The sequence below is a fragment of the Heterodontus francisci genome, chromosome 4 (genome assembly GCF_036365525.1).
Source record: "Heterodontus francisci isolate sHetFra1 chromosome 4, sHetFra1.hap1, whole genome shotgun sequence".
Classification (NCBI taxonomy): Eukaryota; Metazoa; Chordata; class Chondrichthyes; order Heterodontiformes; family Heterodontidae; genus Heterodontus; species Heterodontus francisci.
This window is the reverse complement of record NC_090374.1, coordinates 127,605,768-127,626,423: the sequence shown is the minus strand read 5'-3', so window position 1 is coordinate 127,626,423 and position 20,656 is coordinate 127,605,768. Positions and strand designations below refer to the sequence as shown.

General features: G+C 44.5%; 1 protein-coding gene across 4 annotated transcripts in view; it reads right to left on the bottom strand.

Annotated features, from left to right (window-relative positions):
- syk (spleen tyrosine kinase) overlaps positions 1-20,656 on the bottom strand; it is a 184,314-nt gene that overhangs the window by 43,438 nt on the left and 120,220 nt on the right. For 3 of the 4 annotated variants that reach the window (XM_068030147.1, XM_068030145.1, XM_068030146.1), the window contains exon 7: positions 3,842-3,910. The exons of the other annotated variant lie outside the window; for it this stretch is intronic. In XM_068030147.1, coding sequence (XP_067886248.1) covers positions 3,842-3,910 — 69 coding nt within the window. The remainder of the gene's footprint in view (positions 1-3,841; positions 3,911-20,656) is intronic. 4 annotated transcript variants of the gene reach the window in all.

Genomic DNA, 20,656 nt, shown 5'->3' with positions numbered 1-20,656 from the left:
TATAATATTATCCCTATTGTGTACTCCATTTAATACTTCCTCCTAGTATTTCTGGGTGTTTTGATTCCCTTTGCATGATTTTATAGTATACCTGAAATTTTTAGCAAGTGTTCATGATTTTTAATATGATTCTCATGGCTTTGGACATTTTCCCCCCCAAAAATTATCATAACAAAATCAAGATCCTAACTGCACTTTACTGCTGTCTATACATAAGTTTCCATCTGCAACGTCCCACAGTTGTTCCAATGGGCGGCAGAGTGGCGCAGTGGTTAGCACCGCAGCCTCACAGCTCCAGTGACCCGGGTTCAATTCTGGGTACTGCCTGTGTGGAGTTTGCAAGTTCTCCCTGTGTTTGCGTGGGTTTCCTCCGGATGCTCTGGATTCCTCCCACATGCCAAAGACTTGCAGGTTGATAGGTAAATTGGCCATTAACAATTGCCCCTAGTGTAGGTAGGTGGTAGGGAAATATAGGGACAGGTGGGGATGTGGTAGGAATATGGGATTAGTGTAGGATTAGTATAAATGGGTGGTTGATGGTCGGCACAGACTCGGTGGGCCGAAGGGCCTGTTTCAGTGCTGTATCTCTAAACTAAACTAAATTAACAATTTTGTGACATATATTTTGTCACGAAACAAATCCATTGACTCCAGTGATTTTACAATGCTGCACCCAATGAGCCAAGTGTTAGGATCATTCTGTGCAGAACGGTTTGGAGTGAAATTTATCAAAAAAAGTGAGACCCAGTTAAATAAATGAAGCTGGTTATTTTAAAGACAGTGATATATTTATTGAAGGACATTTTTAAAACAGCTTTAGTGAGTCTCACTCCAAAAACTTTAACAGTTCTGGATCTGTGGGGGCTAACCTTCCCTTTCGGTGGTGGAGTAAAATGACCATTATCAGATCACCGGGCAACTAATCTGATGTTGCCCAATTTACCCCACAATCAAAGCTAAAATTACCCAGTGAATGTTTCACCCTCTGATTTGCTTCTCTCCTTGTGAAGAATAGACTATCCTCCTTTCGGCCCAGTTCTCCTTGTGATAGTTGAGGGTGTGTACCCACAAACTACCACTCTGTGGCAATTTGTTGCTACACCAATTAGATGCACCATAGTGTTGTTTCAGTGCCTGGAACCTGCCTCAACTATTAGTTATACTGGACATAAATAATAAGGCCTAGAATATCTGTGGGTCAGCAAACCTGGCAGATATGCGGAGATCAAACCCACCGGTAATCTCCATTGCTGACCCCATAAGAGTCAGACACTATTAGCTTATCATGGGCAGGCAACCATGCACGAGGGGAGAATCTTAGGAACCTGCCTGTCCCAAAGTGACGGAAATGTTGGTGAATTTGGCTAAGTCGCAATCAAAAGCTGAATTTCATTGGGACTGTTGAGAACAGGTGTGCCAACTGCCAAATGGTGAAAGCAGGGCCCATGTGAGGGTTCAGGCCACAATCCAGGTGTGGATGCGCTGACAGGAAACAGAGTTGGGCAATGCTTAGTGCCCTTATTATAGGTAGTTTTATACTCTTTCTGGGTGATGTGGGCACCCCTTTTTGGACTGGCAGCATTTGCCAACTTTCTCAGCAATTTGGGGCAGTCAGACACATGAGACATGATGCTAGTAGCATAGGCTACTCTAATTTTATATAAAGGCAAAATTACAATGGATGCTGAAGATCTGTAATAAGAACAGAAAATGCTGGAAATACTCAGCAGGTCAGGCATCTGTGGAGGGAAAAGCAGCAGGCTGGATCTTATGCAGCCGCCTTGAGTCCTGATGCTGGGCCAGAAAGGCAAGGGGACCTCTGCCTTAGATATTTTGGAAACCCCCGGCTGCATTTTATGGTGCTCAGGAAGTTAATTTCCTGGTGCTGAGATCCCCATCCCTTTAAGTCACTCTGCTCCTGCCTTACCTGCTGATTCTTCAGCCACTCACCCATCTCCAACCTGCTCCCGATGGCTGAATTAAATTCCACCCAGAGAAACAGTCTGGCAAAAGGTCATCAATCTGAAACATTGGGCAGGATTTTATCTGGCCCTTGGGACGGGTACAGAGGCAGGGGTGGGCAAACAAAATGGCAAGGGTTGTCGTTCCTGGCCCCCTGCCATTTTGTCTGGGGCAGAGATCTTCTTGCCCCAAGCCAATTGAGGCCTTTAAGTGGCCAATTAATGGCCACATAAGGGCCCCTTCCCACCTCCACTCCAATTTTGTGGAGGACAGAGGGGACCAATGCCAGGTGAAACCTGGTTATTTTCTATTGGGAACAGTGGGGGTCCCTCCCATGTGGGCAATCTATGACCCCCGGAGGCACCCACCCCCACCCCCAGGCAGCAATGTCTGCCCCCCACACTGGCAAGACTCCCCACTCTCATCAACCAATCCCTCACCCTGTCACTGGGGCCTGCCTGACTGGCCCTGGTGACCCCAACCCCATTCACCTAAGCCCTGGGGTTAAAGGCCTGTACGGGTCTGTAAATGAAACCCGACCCGAGCCCAACAGAACCACATCCGACCCGAGCCCGACCCAGCCCGAGTCCTTTCATTTTTTCCTGGCCCGACCCGACCACCGGAATATTCACTTCACTTAGCTTCTGTTTTTCACTTTTTAAGTTTGTGCGGATAAGCAACAAAAACTGTAACTGGATTTAAAAAGTACATTAAGATTGGAGCCACTTACTGGAGGTGGTGATAGAGTGTGGCTGACCCGGCCCGACCCGACCCGAGCCTGAATGCCAGACCCGGAAGAGCGACCTGACCCGACCCCAACGCATGTCGTCGGGTCCGAGTCGGGTAGCCCTGCTCTGCCCAGGGTTTCTGACTTCTTCAGTACGGCAGGTTTTCCTGCAGTTCCAGCAGTGGCCACTGCTCCCAGTGGCACTGTTCATACTCTAAAGCTGTCGGTCCTACAATTGGCCAGCAGCTCTGGAGCCAATTAACTGCCTGCCATTAAATTGCAATGGGGTCTGATGGAATATGGTTCTCCCCCACCTTCCAGCCGCTGACTCGGTTTCTCTCTCCACAGATGCTGCCAGACCTGCTGAGTATTTCCAGCATTTTTCTGTTTTTATTGTTAATTTTATAGTTTGACTCCTCAATGCCTTGAGCTGTTCAATGGGCATGTTGACATTTGGTGCATGAGTTCAGGGTCATAATGAAAATGTGCATGATTGAATAAAAATAGGAGGCACACAAGCAACATTCTAGTTGTAATGTTGTTGCTAACCTTGACAAATGGTCTTTTGCAATAACCAAAACATTGCATAAAACAGCATTTTAGCAAATCATAGACAACTTTCTAAATTTGGATTTTGTAGCTTTTTTGGGGTGTAAGACCACAGCAAGATGTCACAGAAGCACACATCATTGGCCAATGTGGTAACCGCCAGTGCCATTTTACGCTCCAGAACATTGGTTCTCAAGCTGATAGTGAACTCCAAGCTGCAACAATTTCTATACAACATAAATGAATCAGTGATATTTCATAACAGATCACAATCTCACTGCCATTAAATTCCCAGGCACTTGATTGCTTTTTAAAAGTATGAGACCAAAATCAGTAAGTCTAAGAGCAAATAATCATGTTTAAAAGAAACGAAGGCCACATGATTAGTCTTTATTAATCGATAGCAGATGGGAATGCACTTGCATGCTTTAATTTCTGCACATTCTTAATGGTTAGTAGTGAGTGTAGAGAAAAAGCAACCTCAAGAGATTTTATTAGTAGCTACAACCAAACATTAGTTAAGTTCATGCAAAAATCAAGTTAGGGATTCAACAGCCTACCAAACCTTTGGAAAATTGTGAAATAGTTACATGAGTCAAGCACCTTTTTGGAACCAGACTTTGGAAAGGATGAGGATTTGATCCTTGAGAATATTCCACCTTTGTCCTCTTGCTGGAAACCATAATGTCAAAGAGGAAAATTTAATTTCTATTTGAAGTACCATACTTAGTCTTTCCTTATTCTACAATACTTGATCGGTTCTTCAAAGAAGGATTTTAATATTACTTTCTTTGGATTTCAGCCAAATGTTTGCAGTTCTTGACCATTCCAAAGAACTTTATTTGCTACAATTCTTTAAATGGAAGTAAAACTGATGGGAAAATGCCAGTGACTGAAAAGGACAGTGGTGAGTAATGGCACAGTATGGTAAGGTATATAGTAGAGGAGAGAGATCCTAACTGGTCAGTCATGGGTTGAAATTCTGGGAGTGCATATCACTTTAGTCCTCCTACTACATTTGGAATGGAAACATTGATAAACCTGGTTTGTTGTATAGGTAATTTATACACTGCTCAGTCCAGAGGAGTCAGTTTCCTTAGCAAGGCTGTTATGAAGATGCAGGCAGTGAATATAGAATGAGGAACATATAAGCCTGTGCACAAGTGAACTGACCCTGTTGGATAAAGCAGTCACAATGAAATGAGAAGCTTTTTCTGTTGTCTGATACAACATAAATGAGATGTGTCGAGTCCAGGTTGTTGAAGATCTCAAACCGGTTTATTACAGCCAACTATTATATGCAATGCAGAGCTACCTATTTACAAGACCTTTTCTCGGTGTTACAGTAGCAAAATGACTCTGGCTCTGAATCACATGACTGCATCCTGGTGCTTGGCTCGTTAGCATACTAAGATCTTAAAGGCAATCACATATCAGATAAAGTATGGTCAGCCATTGCATCATTTTGTGGTGTTCCAGGCATGTCCTTCATGATGTACCTGGGATACCAAATCCACTGTATTGTTTACCAATCGCTAGTGAAGAGCTGCTGGCAGCCTGTGGCATCCTGGGAAACTGTCCAGCAAAAAGCACAAGCAATGGTGTGGCAGGGGGGAGATGGTAGAGAGGGCTATGGTGCCAAGGGCTGGTGGTGCCCATAGTTTGTTTGATAGCTTTTAATGACTGGCTTCCTTTCAGTGCTAATTCCAAACAGGTGCTGTGTAACTGAGGCAGTGTGCAGGAGCACGAGCCAAATTATTGGTGGCTGCCCAATTTAAATGGAACTCAAGGATCTAATGACTTCAGGCACCCAGATCTCTTCACATTTATCATGGGCAGCACAGTGGTGCAGTGGTTAGCACCACAGCCTCACAGCTCCAGCAACCTGGGTTTGGTTCTCGGTACTGCCTGTGCGGAGTTTGCAAGCTCTCCCTGTGACCGCGTGGGTTTTCGTCGGGTGCTCCGGTTTCCTCCCACAGCCAAAGACTTGCAGGTTGATAGGTAAATTGGCCATTGTAAATTGCCGCTAGTGTAGCTAGGTGGTTGGAGAATTGAGAGAAGGTGGGATGTGGTAGGGAATATGGGATTAATGTAGGATTAGTATAAATGGGTGGTTGTTGGTCAGCACAGACTCGGTGGGCTGAAGGGCCTGTTTCAGTGCTGTATGACTATGACCTCCATAGAGGTGTGTTGCACCTCAGGCCTCTGTGTCTGATTTTGAGCCATAGTATTATTGGTTCCATGCTGAAGCAGAAAATATAATACCACAAATCATCTTGAACAGATTCCAATTTTACACCATTTAGACTAGTTTCCATTATCGACATGTATCACCTCTTGGAACCTCCACAGTGGTGGGCAAAACTGCTTTTTTAAGTTGTTGGTAAAAGGAGGAAGGTGCGTTCATTTTTTTCTTTCACTTTCTTTCTGTCTTTCCACAACACAGCAGTTTGACTATAAACAGAGAAAAGTCATCCCAACTTTATAAGAAGGACTAAAGTGACAAGGTACCCTGGTATTCAGTTCTGTGATTGCGGTGTCCTCCACCACATATGTTATCATACCATGCCATGACACGTTAGTTTTTAAACTTATTAATTTTCAGTTTCCATTAGCTTCATTTACCTTTGAAGGAGAATTGTTGTAATATGCAATTGGTTTAGGACAGAATTAGTTCCTGAGATGGCCCAAACCTGTTACATGAGGCATCTAAGCAAATTTACATTGCTGAAGACATATCTGTATAGGATCAAAAGTTGCTTTCAACAAGTTTTTCATTATTTTTTTCAATCGTTATTAATTAAAAATTAACCAGCATTAGCAGCAAACATGATTACGTCACTACATTAACATTTATCCAATTACTTATTTATGCTTACAGACCTGTTAAAGCTACACATGTCTCTATACTAGGGTAACAATATCACTTCAACTGTATCTTCCAAGGGAAAATGATGTTTGTAGATATACCAAATAAAATACCTTAAGAATTCATGTAAGAATACTGATTAGCTGTCTTCTGCTGATTAATACTGTGCTACCTAAAGTAGCCATTTTGGAACTATAGTAGGAACTCAAACTAAATTGATTGTCATTCTGAGCAGCATATGACTTCCTTCATGGTTTCACTACATGTATTTTGAGGTATCAGGAGTACTTTTACACAGGATAAATATCTAAGTTTAAAGAACAGGCTATAAATTCTTAAACAGTTGTAACGAAACAAAACAAACAGTAGCCTTCTATTATTTCATATTTCTAGCTATGAAACAGAAAGAAGAACAAAAATTCAAAGTAGAGATTATAAAACCTCTATCTCAGAAAAAAAGGAGAACCAATTTTGTTTACAAAAATTAAGTAATGAAATCAAATGGATGGAATCGTTATAGAGCTTCTGATCAGAAAAGGGTGAAGGGGGAAGAATTATTGTGAAAAACATCTTCGAAACGGTCATCCAAGAGCATGCATGCAAAATAAAACGAAGTCCTCAGTTGTAGTACAACAACTTATATTTATAGAGTGCCTTTAAGCACCCAAGGCACTTCACAGGAGCATTTTAAAACAAAATATGACACTCAGCCTCTTGAGGAGATATTAGGTCAAATGACCAAAAGCTTGGTCAAAGAGGTAGATTTTAAGGACTGTCTTAAAGGAGAAAAGCGAGGTTGAGAGGTATGGGGGGGAATTCAAGAGCTTAGGGTCTGAGCAACTGAAGATCCAGCCTTCAGGTGAACAGGACTTGATGTGAGTTCCAACATGGACAGGAGAGTTTTGTATAACCTCAAGTTTATCGAGGGTAGAACGTGTCTTGGGGTAGTCAAGACCAGAGGTAACAGGGTTTCCACAGCAGTTGAGCTGAGACAGGGGCAAAGTCAGGTGATGTTAGCAGCAGAGGAATAGAATAGAGATAAAAAAATAAAGATGTTGTTGCAATATCAGTTAGACCCCCATCTGGAATATCATGTGAAGTTCTGGTCACCATACCACAAAGAGAGGTCCTTGCAAGTTAGCACAACCATTACAGGACTATTTCATAAAAATTTAAGCTTTGAAAATAGGTTAAAGAAGTTGGGCTTATTCTCATTGGAAAAGATTACAGCTGAGAAATTGGGCTCGTTTGCACCTTTTTTTGGACACTACGAGTGCCCTTAGAACTCCAAAATGCAGTGTACGTGCACACTTGTGGGGTTAATAGTGCCAGACACAATGGCTGGGATTTACCATGGAGATGATGGCCCTGCTCACTGGCCGGAAAGTCAGGGCAAGACCAACTCTGCCAGCCCCTGGAAGTGACAACGCTATTTTGCATAGCCCAGGCAATTAATTGCCTGAGGTTATAGCGTTTCTCCTGTGAAGCAGGATGTCTCGCTTCCAAGAGCTTCCTGTGAATCAGAGAACTGGCAGCTCTTCAGTCCCAGCAGTGCCACTGGAAGCAATGGCCACTGTTGGACTGTAGCAATCCCCAGAGCAGCAGCCATCTAGGATGCCCTGGATTGTAGGTAAATGAGGGTTAGAGAATGCGGGGGCTAATCAGCCAAGGCCCTGTGAGGGGGAGAGGGGTTGATCAGGAGGGACACCTCCCCCTCCAGCCCTCAGGGAAGCTGACAGGTTTTACTGGGTAGCCTCCACAGATGGCAAGGTGCCCATCCGTCACTGGTAAAATACCAGTGACGGCAATAAGGCCCCTTAAGTATCCATTAATTGGCTACTTATGGGACTGAACTAGCCTAAGGGCAGGCGGGTTGCCTGCCACCTTTCCCATTGCTGGTAAAATACCAGCAAAGGCAGGTAGGTGAGCTGAGGGGCACAGCACCACCACCCCCCCCCCCCCCCCGCCACCACCTTGCTGCCTCCCACCCGATTTTACACCCCCTGCTCCCAGCCCAATACAGGGAGGGGTGTAAAATTCTAGCCCATATTGGTGCAGGTGTTAATGTGTTTGCAGTGAACATCCAGCGGAGGCATACAGAGCAGGCAGATCATTACATTAATCAGTGTGTAGTGCTGATTTGACATCAGCTGTGCCATGTTGGAACTCATTGCTCCAGCTAATACCCTCTCATAACCATCTGGATTTGAGCCACCATGGCAACCAAAGGGTGGCTACTGGGCGACAAAGACTATCTGCTGCCAACATGGTTCATGACTTCAGTGTGCAACCCAATCACAGATGCTTATAATGCATATAGTGAAAGCAATGCTGCCGCATGAAATGTGATAGAGCAGGCCACTGGCATGCTGAAACAATGCTCCTGCTGCTTGGACCAATCTGAAGGAGCCCTGCGTTACTCAACAGAGAGGGTGTGAAGATTCGTAGTGATCTGCTGCATGCTGCACAACCTCATCATCGTGAGAGGACAGCCCTTGCCACCAGATATATGGTGAACGGTTGAGAAGCAGGAACATGAGGAGGACGAGGCAACCTAGACAGCCCCTTTCTAACTGGGCTATTAGTGAAGAACTCAGCTGAGTGCAATACCAGTAACCACAAACCTAATTCCCATTCACCAACAGTCCCATACCTTACCTTCCGTCTTTTAATGACCATCAAAGCATCTGCTGGCCCCAATGCAAAAACGAAAGCCAACACAAAATAAACATTCCAAACCAAATTAATAAATTAAATCATGCCAAATTGCATACACAAACCAACTGATCATTCTTGTGAATTCCCTTAGTACCAGTATGGGTACCTTTGCCTGTCCTAGTGCTCCTACCCAGTACTACTCCAATGCCTGCAGCACAGTTGGTGGAAGGCTGCTGACTTTCACTGGAGGAGTCTGTAGACGGCCTGGGATGAGATGAGCAGCTCTGGGCCTAGAGGCCTGGGTTCAGACTGCACCATCTTGGCATGGGCGGCAGCAGTCTGGCTGGCTGACAGGAAACAGCAAAGGCACTGGCGGAGTAGCAGTGGTGGGAGGATGAATGCTGTCATTCAGAGAGAGGAGAACAGGTTTGTTCTCCATGAAGCTACTGCCATGCCCCTGGGACAGTGCCTCAGCAATCCTAGCAAAGTGTTGGAGGACAAATGGCTAGACTACTGTGACACCCTTCAAGCTCGTCGGAACTGGTATCCACAACCATGATGGTGACAGTCTGAGCTTGCATGGCAGCAAGAAAGAGGGGAATGTGGGAATATGGTGAGTATAGGTGGGACTAAAGATGGCAGGACTCATTGAGGATACCTGCTGTTTTGGTTTTATGAACATTTTCTGTGTCCTGTGATTTTGGTAAAAACCATCACCGATGGTTAGAAATAGTTTTTGAATTGCATTCATAAGAGTTGAAATGACTTTACATTGTATTTCTGTCCTATTGGTTAATAATTTTACTTAGAAAACTCTATAGTATATGAGTGAGTGAGTGAGTTACTGGCAAGAGCTTTAGAGCCAAAATTTCACAGATCCTTATAAATTGCAGAAGTGCAAAGGGGTGGAACTTCCACCTGCATTTCTGCACAGCTGTTGACCATGCCACAAATTGCAGGCATGGGGTCATTTACAAAGCAGGGGCTGCTGGCTCACACCTGAAAGGCACAACAGAGATGTTGACTTCGGTGACGTCAGAACTCTGAGTGGTACACTTATCTTCTTATTGGACCATAGATTTAATCAGTTAAAAACTACTTTATTTCCGCCAAAGAACATCTGGACAGCAGGCCTAAAGTAATCACGGATCAATTACTTTTGGTTTCTTCAGGAGGCCCAAATTGGAATTCATGCCAGCCATATAACGACTGGGTAAAATTCCCAGGATAATTCTGGAATGCTTTCCATGCTGTTTGGGTCTAATGGGGTGGGTCTAACTGGCATGAGTAGGCAGTCCTTAAATTTTAAGAGATGAGGTAAAAGAGGGTGTTGACCAGACACAACTAGATGGTAGCCAAGCAAGTGTCTCCAACTTCTTCTTGTTGGTTTCCCCTTTTAAACTCATTTACTAACATGCAGGCATATCTGCCCAATAGCAACATAACACCCAATGTATGAGCATTGCTATTGTGTGCTCAATTATCTCACGCAGCCTCCATGGTAACACATGTTACTTTCTAACTTGTACAGGGACTCCCTAAGATGATGCACCTAACAGCAGAGAGGGGGAGGAAGCCACCATCTCAAAAGCCTGCACATCTCTAATTTCCCTCAAAAAGCTACCACCTTGAACCATTGTATGTACACTGTAGGTATACCCACAGTGCTGTTAAGGAGGTTATTCCAGGATTTTCACTCAGTGGCAATGAAGGAACAGCGGTATAGTTCCAAGTCAGGGTGGCATGTCATGGAGGGGAACTTACAGATGGTGGTTTTCCCATATACCTCCTGCCCTTGTTCTTCTAGGTTAAGGTTGTCCAACATATAGTCCAGGGGGCAGGATCCAGCCCACCAAAGGTTTCCATCCGGCCCGCAGATGAATTTCAGAAATGAGAAATTTTCCATTGTCGTCATCTTTTAGACCGGCTTTTTAAAACATCACGCTGTCAGTTTCACAGCTGACAGGTGCTGCATGAAAGCATTAACAGTGGTTTCCCAACTTCGGACAGATTCAGAGTTTTCCAACTTTTTTTTTAAAAGGCCAGCGGAAAACCCAGAATCGGTCCGAAATTGGAAAACCACTGGTCCCGATGTCAGCGTCGGTCAGCTGTGAAACTCAGTGCAATTCTTTAAAAAAACTGACCAACTCCAAGCTGCTGTGCTGAGGCACTCCTGCTCCCTTCAACTGTCAGAGAGAGAGAGAAACAGAGAGAAAGAGGTGGGACAGAGAGAGAGGGGGAGCAGAGAGAGAGGGGGAGCAGAGAGAGAGGGGGAACAGAGAGAGAGGGGGAACAGAGAGAGAGGGGGAACAGACAGGGGAGAGAGAGAGGGGAACAGGGAGGGGGGTCAGAGAGACAGGGGGACAAAGAAAGAGGGGGGACAGAGAGAGTGAGGTGGACACAGGGGTGGGAACAACACAGACGGGGAGGAACAACAAAGACAGGGGGGGAACACTGGGAGCGGGAGAGTCAGAGAGAGAAGGAGAGCGAGAGACTGAGAGAGAGTGAGCAAGATCACTCCTGACAGATGGACATCTAACTGGAATACTCCACATCGCTACAAGTGTACGGGCAAACATTGACTATTTGTGCAAGCATAAAAATGCCAGTTATCTCACTAAATCAGTGAAATAATGATGAGAAAGTAAGTCAATAAATTAATCTTCTGATTTAAAGCTTCTTCACAAAAATGCACATTTGTTGTTGTTTTGATTAATGGTAAGATAACTTTTTAATGCCTTTATCTTTCCGAAATTGTCTCCCCAGCCCCCCATGTAAGACAAAAATTGTAATGTGGTCCCCCACGCGAATAGGTTGGACAACCCTGTTCTAGGTGGTAGAGATTGTGTGTTTGGAAGGTGCTGTTGAAGGAGCCTTGGCAAGTTGCTGCAGTGCATCCTGTCGACGGTACTCACTGCAGCCACAGTGTGCCAGTGGTGAAGGGAGTGAATGTTAAAGGTGGTGGATGGGGTGCCAATGAATCAGGCTGCCATGCCTTGGATTGTGTAAAACTTCTTGAACATTGTTCAAGCTGTATTCATCCAGGCAATTGGAAAGTATTCCATCACGCTCCTGACTTGTGCCTTGTAGACAGTGGACCAGGGTTTGGGAGTGAGGAGATGAGTTACTTGCCACAGATTCCCAGCCTCTGACCTGCTCTTTTAGCCACATTATTTTTGTGGCAGGTCCAGTTAAGTTTATGGTCAATGGAGACCTAGAATATTGACGGTGGGAATTCAGTGACAGTAATGCCAAGGGGAGATGATGAGACTCTCTCTTGTTGTAGGTGGTCATTGCCTGGCACTTGTGTGGCATGAATGTTGCTCGCTACTTATCAGTTCGAGCCTGAATGTGGTTCAGATCTTGCTTTATTATCTGAAGGGTTGCAAATAGATGTGAACACTGTTCATTTCAGCCTTGTCTTTTAGAATCATAAAACCATAGAAAAATTACAGCACAGAAGGAGGCCATTCAGCCTGTCGTGTCTGCGCTGGCTGAAAAAACTAGCCACACAATCTAATCCCACCTTCCAGCACCTGGTCCATAGCCTTTCAGGTTACAGCACTTCAGGTGCATGTCCAGGTGCCTTTTAAAAGAATTGAGGGTTTCTGCCTCCACCACCATTCTTGGCAGCGAATTCCAGACACCCACCACTCTCTGGGTGAAAAAGTTTTTCCTCATGCCCCCTCTAATCCTTCTACCAATCACCTTAAATCTGTGCCCCCAGTAATTGACCTCTCCAATAGAGGAAATAGGTCCTTCCTGTCTACTCTATCTAGGCCCCTCATAACTTTGTATACCTCAATTAAGTCAGCCCTCAGCCTCTTCTGTTCTAAGGAAAACAACCCTAGCCGATCCAATCTTCCCTCATAGCTGCAACTTTCGAGCCCTGGCAACATTCTTGTAAATCTCCAATGTACTCTCTCCAGAGCAATTATGTCCTTTCTTTAATGTGGTGACCAGAACTGTACGCAATACTCCAGCTGTGGCCTAACCAGCGTTTTAAACAGTTCCAGCATTACATCCCTGCTTTAGTACTCTATACCTCGACCAAAAAGGAAAGCATTCCATATGCCTTCTTCACCACTCTCCCTACCTGTCCTACCACCTTCAGGGACCTGTGGACATGCACTCCAAGGTCTCTCACTTCATCGGTCACTCTCAATATCCTTCTTATTGTGTATTTCCTCGCTTTATTTTCCCTCCCCAAATGCATTACTTTACACTTCTCTGGATTGAATTCCATTTGCCACTTTTCTGCCCACTCAACCAAACCATCGACATCATTCTGGAGTCTAAGGCTATCCTCTTCACTATCAACTACATGGCCAATTTTTGTGCCGTCAGCAAATTTCCCAATCATGCCTCCCACATTTAAGTTCAAATCATTAATATATACCACAAACAGCAAGGGACCCAGCACTAACATGCTGGACTCTGCCATCATTGAGGATAGAGATATTCATGGAGTCTCCTCCTCCTGTTAGTTAGTTATTTTTTCATCACCATTCATGACTGGATGTGACAGGACTGCAGAGCTTTGATCAGATTGGTTGGTTCTGAGACCACTTAGCTCTGTCTATAGTAAGTTGCTTCTGCTGTTTAGCATGCATACAGCCCTGTGTTGTAGCTTCCCCAGGTTGGCGTCTCGTTTTTAGATATTCCTGGTGCTGCTCCAGGCATGCTCTCCTGCACTCCTCATTGTACCAGGCTGGTCCCCCAGCTTGATGGTAATGGTAGAGTGAGGGATATACTGGGCCATGAGGTTACAGATTGTGGTGGAATACAATACTACTGCAGCTGACGGTCCACAGCACTTTATGGATGCCCAGCTTTGAGCTGCTGGATCTGTTCTGAGTTCACCATTTAACACACTGGTAGCACTACACAACATGATGGAGGGTATTCTCAACGTAAAGACTGGACTTTGTTTTCACAACGGCTGTGTGGCGGTCATTCCTACCGATACTGTTATAGACAGATGCCCCTGCGTAGACAACTGGTGAAGATAGGTCAAGTTGATTTTTGCTTCATGTTAGTTTTCCCATCACCTCCATAGGCCCCACCTGGCAGCTTAAGGACTCAGCCAGCTCTGTGAATAATGGTACTACCAAGCCACTCTTGGTAATGGACATTGAAGTCCCCAACCCAAAGTACATTCTGTGCCCTTACTACCCTCAGTGCTTCTTCCAAGTGGTGTTCAACATTGAGGAGTACTGATCCAACAGTTGAGGGAGGGTGGTAGGTAGTAATCAGCAGGAGGTTTCCTTGCCCATGTTTGACCTGATGCCATAAGACTTCATGGGGTCCAGAGTCAATGTTGAGGACTCCCAGGGCCACTCTCTCCCAACTGTGTACCACTGCGCTGCCATATCTGGATGATAATGGAGGAGTCTGGAATGTTGGGTGAAAGGTATGATTCTGTGACTATGACGATGTCAGGCTGTTGCTTGACTCATCTGTGGGATAGCTCTCACAATTTTGGCACAAGCCCCCAGATGTTAGTGAGGAGGAATTTGAGAGTCAACTGGGCAGGGTGTGCCTTTGCTGTGTCCAGTGCCTAGGTTGCTGCAGGTGGTCTGTCAAATGTTATTCTTATTAGTTTTGTGTAGCGGTTTTGTACTTAGATTTCCAGAAGGCATTTGATAAGGTGCCACATCAAAGGCTATTACAGAAAATAAAAGCCCATGGTGTAGGGGGTAACATATTGGCATGGATAGGAGATTGGCTAGCTAACAGAAAACAGAGTAGACATAAATGGGTAATTTTCTGGTTGGCAAGATGTAACTAGTGCTGTGCCACAGAGATCTGTGCTGGGGCCTCAACTTTTTACAATTTATATAAATGACTTAAATGAAGGGACTGAAGGTATGTTTGCTAAATTTGCAAATGACACAAAGATAGGTAGGAAAGTAAGTTGTGAAGAGGACATAAGGAGTCTACAAAGGGATATATATAGATTAAGTGAGTGGGCAAAGACTTGGCAAATGGAGTATAATGTGGGAAAGTATGAAATTGTCCACTTTGGCAGGAAGAATGAAAAAAAAAAGCATATTATCTAAATGGTGAGAGATTGCAAAGCTCTGAGATGCAGAGGGATCTGGGTGTCCTAGTGCAAGAATTGCAAAAGGTTAGTCTGCAGGTACAGCACGTAATTAGGAAAGCAAATAGAATGTTATCGTTTATCGCGAGGGGAATTGAAGACAAAAGTAAGGAGGCTATGCTTCAGCTGTACAGGGCATTGGTGAGACCACATCTGGAGTACTGTGTACAGTTCTGGTCTCCTTATTTAAGGAAGGATGTAAAAGTGTTGGAGGCAGTACAGAGAAAGTTTACTAGATTAATACCTGGAATGGGTGGGCTGTCTTATGAGGAATAATTGGACAGGCTAAGCTTGTATCCGCTGGAATTTAGAAGAGTAAGAGGTGACTTGATTGCAACATACAAGATCCTGATGGGTCTTGACAGGGTGGATGTGGAAAGGATGTTTCCCCTTGTGGGAGAATGTCGAACTAGGGATCACTATTTAAAAGTAAAGGGTCTCCCATTTAAGACAGAGATGAGGAGAAATTTTTTCTCAGACGGTCGTGAGTCTTTGGAATTCTCTTCCTTAAAAGGCGGTGGAAGCAGAGTCTTTGAATATTTTTAAGGCAGAGGTAGATGGATTCTTGATAAGCAAGGGGGTGGAAGGTTATTGGGGGTAGGTGGAAATGTGGAGTAATCAGTTCAGCCATGGACTTATTGAATGGCGGAGCAAGCTCGAAGGGCCGAGTGGCCTACTCCTGCTCCTAATTCGTATGTTCGTAACTGAGTGGCTTGTTAGGCTATTTCAGAGGGCAATTAAGAGTCATAGAATCATAGAATGTTTAAGGCACAGAAAGAGGCCACTTGGCCCATCGTGTCTGTGCTGGCCGATAAACGATCCACCTATTCTAATCCCCCTTCCAGCACTTGGTCCATAACCCTGCAGACTACGGCACTTGAGGTGCATATCTGGACTCCTTTTGAATGAGTTGAGGGTTTCTGCATCAACTACCCTTTCAGGCAGTGAGTTCCAGACCCCCACCACCCTCTGGGTGAAAAGTTTTTCCTCATCTCCCCTCTAATTTTTCTACCAATCACTTTAAATCTATGCCCCCAGTCACTGACGTCTCTGCTAAGGTGAATAGGTCTTTTCCTTTACCTTCACTCTATCCAGGCCCCTCAAACTTTTGTACATTTCAATCAGATCTCCCCTCAGCCTTCTCTGTTCCAAGGAGAACAACCACAGCCTATCCAATCTTTCCTCATAGCTGCATTTTTTCTGTCCTGGCAACATCCTCGTAAACCTCCTCTGTACCCTCTCTATGCAAGTACATCCTTTAATAGAGTCATAGAGTTATACAGCACAGAAACAGGCCCTTTGGCCCATTGTGTCTGTGCTGGTCATCAAGCACTTAACTATTCTAATCCCATTTTCCAGCACTTAGCCCATTGCCTTGTATGCTATGGCATTTCAAGTGCTCATCTAAATACTTCTTAAATGTTGAGGGTTTCTGCCTCTACCACCTCTTCAGGCAGTGCGTTCCAGATTCCAACCACCCTCTGGGTGAATTTTTTTTTCCTTAAATCCCCCCTTAACCTCCTGTCCCTTACCCTAAATCTATGCCCCCTGGTTTTTGACCCCTCCGCTAAGGGAAAAAGTTTCTTCCTATCTAACCTATCAATGCCCCTCATAATTCTGTACACCTCAATCATATCTCCCCTCAGCCTTCTCTGCTCTAAGGAAAACAACCCTAGCCTTTTCAGTCTCTTCATAGATGAAATGCTCCAGCGAGGGAACATCCTGTTGAATCTCCTCTGCACCCTCTACAGTGCAGTCACATCTTTCCTATAATGTGGTGCCCAAAACTGTACACCATACTCCAGCTGTGGCCTCACTAGCGTTTTATACAGCTCCATCATAACCTCCCTGCTCTTATATTCTATGCCTCGGCTAATAAAGACAAGTATCCCATATGCCTTCCTAACCACCTTATTTACCTGTGCTGCTGCCTTCAGTGATCTATAGACAAGTACACCAAGGTCCCTCTGACTCTCTGTACTTCCTAGGGTCCTACCATCCATTGTGTAATCCCTTGCCTTGTTAGTCCTCCCAAAATGCATCACCTCACAATTCTCAGGATTAAATTCCATTTTCCAATGCTCCACCCGTCTTACCAGCACATCTAGATCGTCCTGTAATCTAAGGCTTTCCTCCTCACTATTTACGACACCACCAATTTTTGTGTCATCTGCGAACTTACTGATCATACCTCCTGTATTCGCGTCTAAATCATTAATGTGCACTACAAACAGCAAAGGACCCAGCACCGATCCCTGTGGTACACCACTGGTCACAGGCTTCCACTCGCAAAAACAACCCTCGACCATTACCCTCTGCCTCCTGCCATGAAGCCAATTTTGGATCCAATTTGCCAAATTGCCCTGGATCCCATGGGCTCTTACCTTTTTGACCAATCTCCCATACGGGACCTTATCAAAAGCCTTACTGAAGCCCATGTATACTACATCAACTGCTTTACCCTCATCTACACATGTAGTCACTGCCTCGAAAAATTCCATCAAGTTAGTTAGAGACGATCTCCCCCTGACAAAGCCATGCTGACTATCCCTGATTAGTCCTTGCCTCTCCAATTGGAGATTAATCCTGTACCTCAGAAATTTTTCCAATAGTTTCCCAACCACTGATGTTAGACTCACCAACCTGTAATGACCTGGTTTATCCTTGCTACCCTTCTTGAATAATGGTACCACATTCACTGTCCTCCAGTCCTCTGGTACCTCTCCTGTGGCCAGAGAGGATTTGAAAATTTGTCTCAGAGCCCCTATCTCCTCCTTTGCCTCACATAACAGGCTGGGATACATCTCATCTGGCCCTGGTAATTTATCCACTTTTCAGCCCGCTAAAACAGCTAATACTTCCTCCGTTTCAATGCTAACATGTTCAAGTACCCCCCTCCCTGATCGCTACACCTACATCGTCCTTCTCCATAGTGAACACAGACGAAAAGTAATCATTTAAAACCTCACCTATGTCCTCCGGCTCCACATACAGATTGCCACTTTGGTCCCGAATGGGCCCTACTCTTTCCCTGGTTATCCTCATGCCCTTAATATACTTATAAAATGCCTTAGTATTTCCCTTTAACTTGCCCGTCAGTGTTTTTTCATGTCCCCTTTTCGCTCTCCTAATTACATTTTTAAGTACTCCCGTACAATTTCTATACTCCTCCAGTGTCTCTGCTGTTTTCAGCGTTCTGAATCTGCCATAAGCCTCTTTTTTTTTTCCTGATCCAATCCTCTATATCCCTTGACATCAGGGTTCCCTGGACTTGTTGGTCCTACCCTTCACTTTAACAAGTACATGTTGGCTCTGAACTCTCACTATTTCCTCTTTGAATGACTAATGAGGTGACCAGAACTGCACACAGTACTCAAGTTGTGGCCTAACCAATGAGTTATACAGTTCCAGCATAACCTCCCTGCTCTTGTATTCTATACGTCAGCTAATAAAGGAAAGGATTCCATATGCCTTCTTAACCACCTTATCGACCTGTCCTGCTACCTTCAGGGATCTGTGGACAATCACTCCAAGATCCCTCACTTCCTCCACACTTCTCAGTATTTTCCCATTAATCGTGCATTCCTTTGCTTTGTTTGACCTCCCCAAATGCATCACCTCACAATTCTCTGAGTTGAATTCCATTTGCAACTTTTCTGCCCATCTGACCAGACCATCAATATCTTCCTGCAGCCTAAATCTACCAAAGGGCCAATCTTTGTGTCATCCGCAAACTTCTTGATCATGCCCCCTATATTTACATCCAAATCGTTAACATGTACCACAAAAAGCAGGGGACCCAGTACTGAGCCCTGTGGAACACCACTGGAAACAGCGCTCCAGTCACAAAAACACCCGTCAACAATTCCCCTTTGTTTCCTGCCACTGAGCCAATTTTGTATCCACCTTGCTGAATTTCCTTGGATCATATGGGATTTTATTTTTTTTTAAACCAGTTTGCCATTTGGGACCTTGTTAAAAGCCTTGCTAAAATCCATGTAGACCACATCAACTACACTACCCTCATCTATCGTCCTTGTTACTTCTTCACAAAATTTGATCAAGTTGGTTAAACAAGATCTTCCCTTAACAAATCCATGCTGACTATCCTTGATTAACCTGTGCCTTTCTAAGTGACAGTTTATCCTGTGTCTCAGAATAGATTCCAATAATTTGCCCACTACTGAGGTTAGACTGACTGGCCTGTAATTATTATGATAATTATAAGGACTAATCATTGCTGTGGGTCTGGAATTACAAACAGGCTAGACTAGGTAAGGACAGCAGAATTTCCTTCCCGAAAGGACATGAGTGAACCACATGGGTTTTATTTTAAATGAAAATCAGATAGATCAAGGTCACCGTTACTAAGGCTAGCTTTTTATTCCAAATTTAATTAATTAACTGAATTTAAATTCTACAGCTGCTGTGGTGAGATCTGAATTCATGACTCCGAAGCATTAGTCCAGGCCTCTGGACTACCAGTCCAGTAACATTCTACCATAACCCCATTCCAAACATTTTAGTTGCTGTTAATTAAGCAGCAACCGTCAGCAACAGTGTAGTGAAAGCAAAACGGGCATTTCAAAAATACAATGGTAAACACCACCAGAAAATAATGCATCAAGAATAATGTAGATACACCTATGTAAAATACAAAAAAAAACAAAAATCCCAGAACTATAAATGCAGCATTAATCTGCTAATCACATCGTAAAAATCAAACTTACAAAGACCATGGGCAAAATTTTCCATGTGGGCTTTTAAACCTCGCTGTCAGGCTGAAATGTGGATCAGAAGATTGCACTGGGTGGAATCATATGAGTTCCCAACAGCGGGACCAGAAGTTGTCGTAATTTTCACTCCTGCCACAAATCCTGTTCCCCACGTGATTTTGTATTTAAATTAGCCATGTGGCGACAGGCACTGGGAACACGTGGGATCATGCAGCAAGGGAGGCCTTTCATTGATGGAACATGCCGTCACTGCCCCAAGCACCATGATCGCCACAGATATAAAACATTCTGTGCTTGCAGCCTCAAGGATCAGCAGCCTTCCTTTCATGTAAGTATCTTCAGACTAACTTAAATTGAAAATTTACTTAAATCAAAATGTTTTTGCCTTCCTTATTTGTGAGATTCACCACCAACTTCATATCATTTATTTTCCCTACAGCCAAAGGGAATGACATGGCAGCAAGCAGGCAGCGTTCCGCCCCACGGTTCAGTAATGCCTCCCTGCAGGTTCTCCTTCAAGCCATCATGGAAAAGCGGGAGGTCCTCTTCACTGCAGATAGAGTGTGAAGACCCTCCCGCCTTACCAAGGCAGCCTGGATAGAGGTAATGGAGGAGGTCTCGAACTGTGGGGTAACTCTTAAAACCACAAGCGAATCAATGACTTGCTCAGATCAGCGAGGGTAAGTGGTCCTGGCGAGGCTGCTCTATTGACTTCTTCCATGGCACCATGTCTTTAAGGCAGAGGGTATGCAAGGAATGCAGTGGAATGCATGAGCAGCCTTGGTGCCATTTACGAAATGATGAAGATTAGCCTTCTTTATGTGACTGGATGTGTCGTGTGAAAGCCAATGCAGAATGGCTGATGTTGATGCATGTATGCAATGGTTCTGATGTATTATTTACCATGTCATTAAATTGCACTGTCTGTTGCAGCAGAAACAAAGCCACAACCAGCGTGAGTGCGCTAAGACAGAAGGTGGGGTCCCTGACATCAGACTGCTGACCACAGCTGAGGACACATCAGAGATCGTGAGAGAGGAATGAGACAGGGT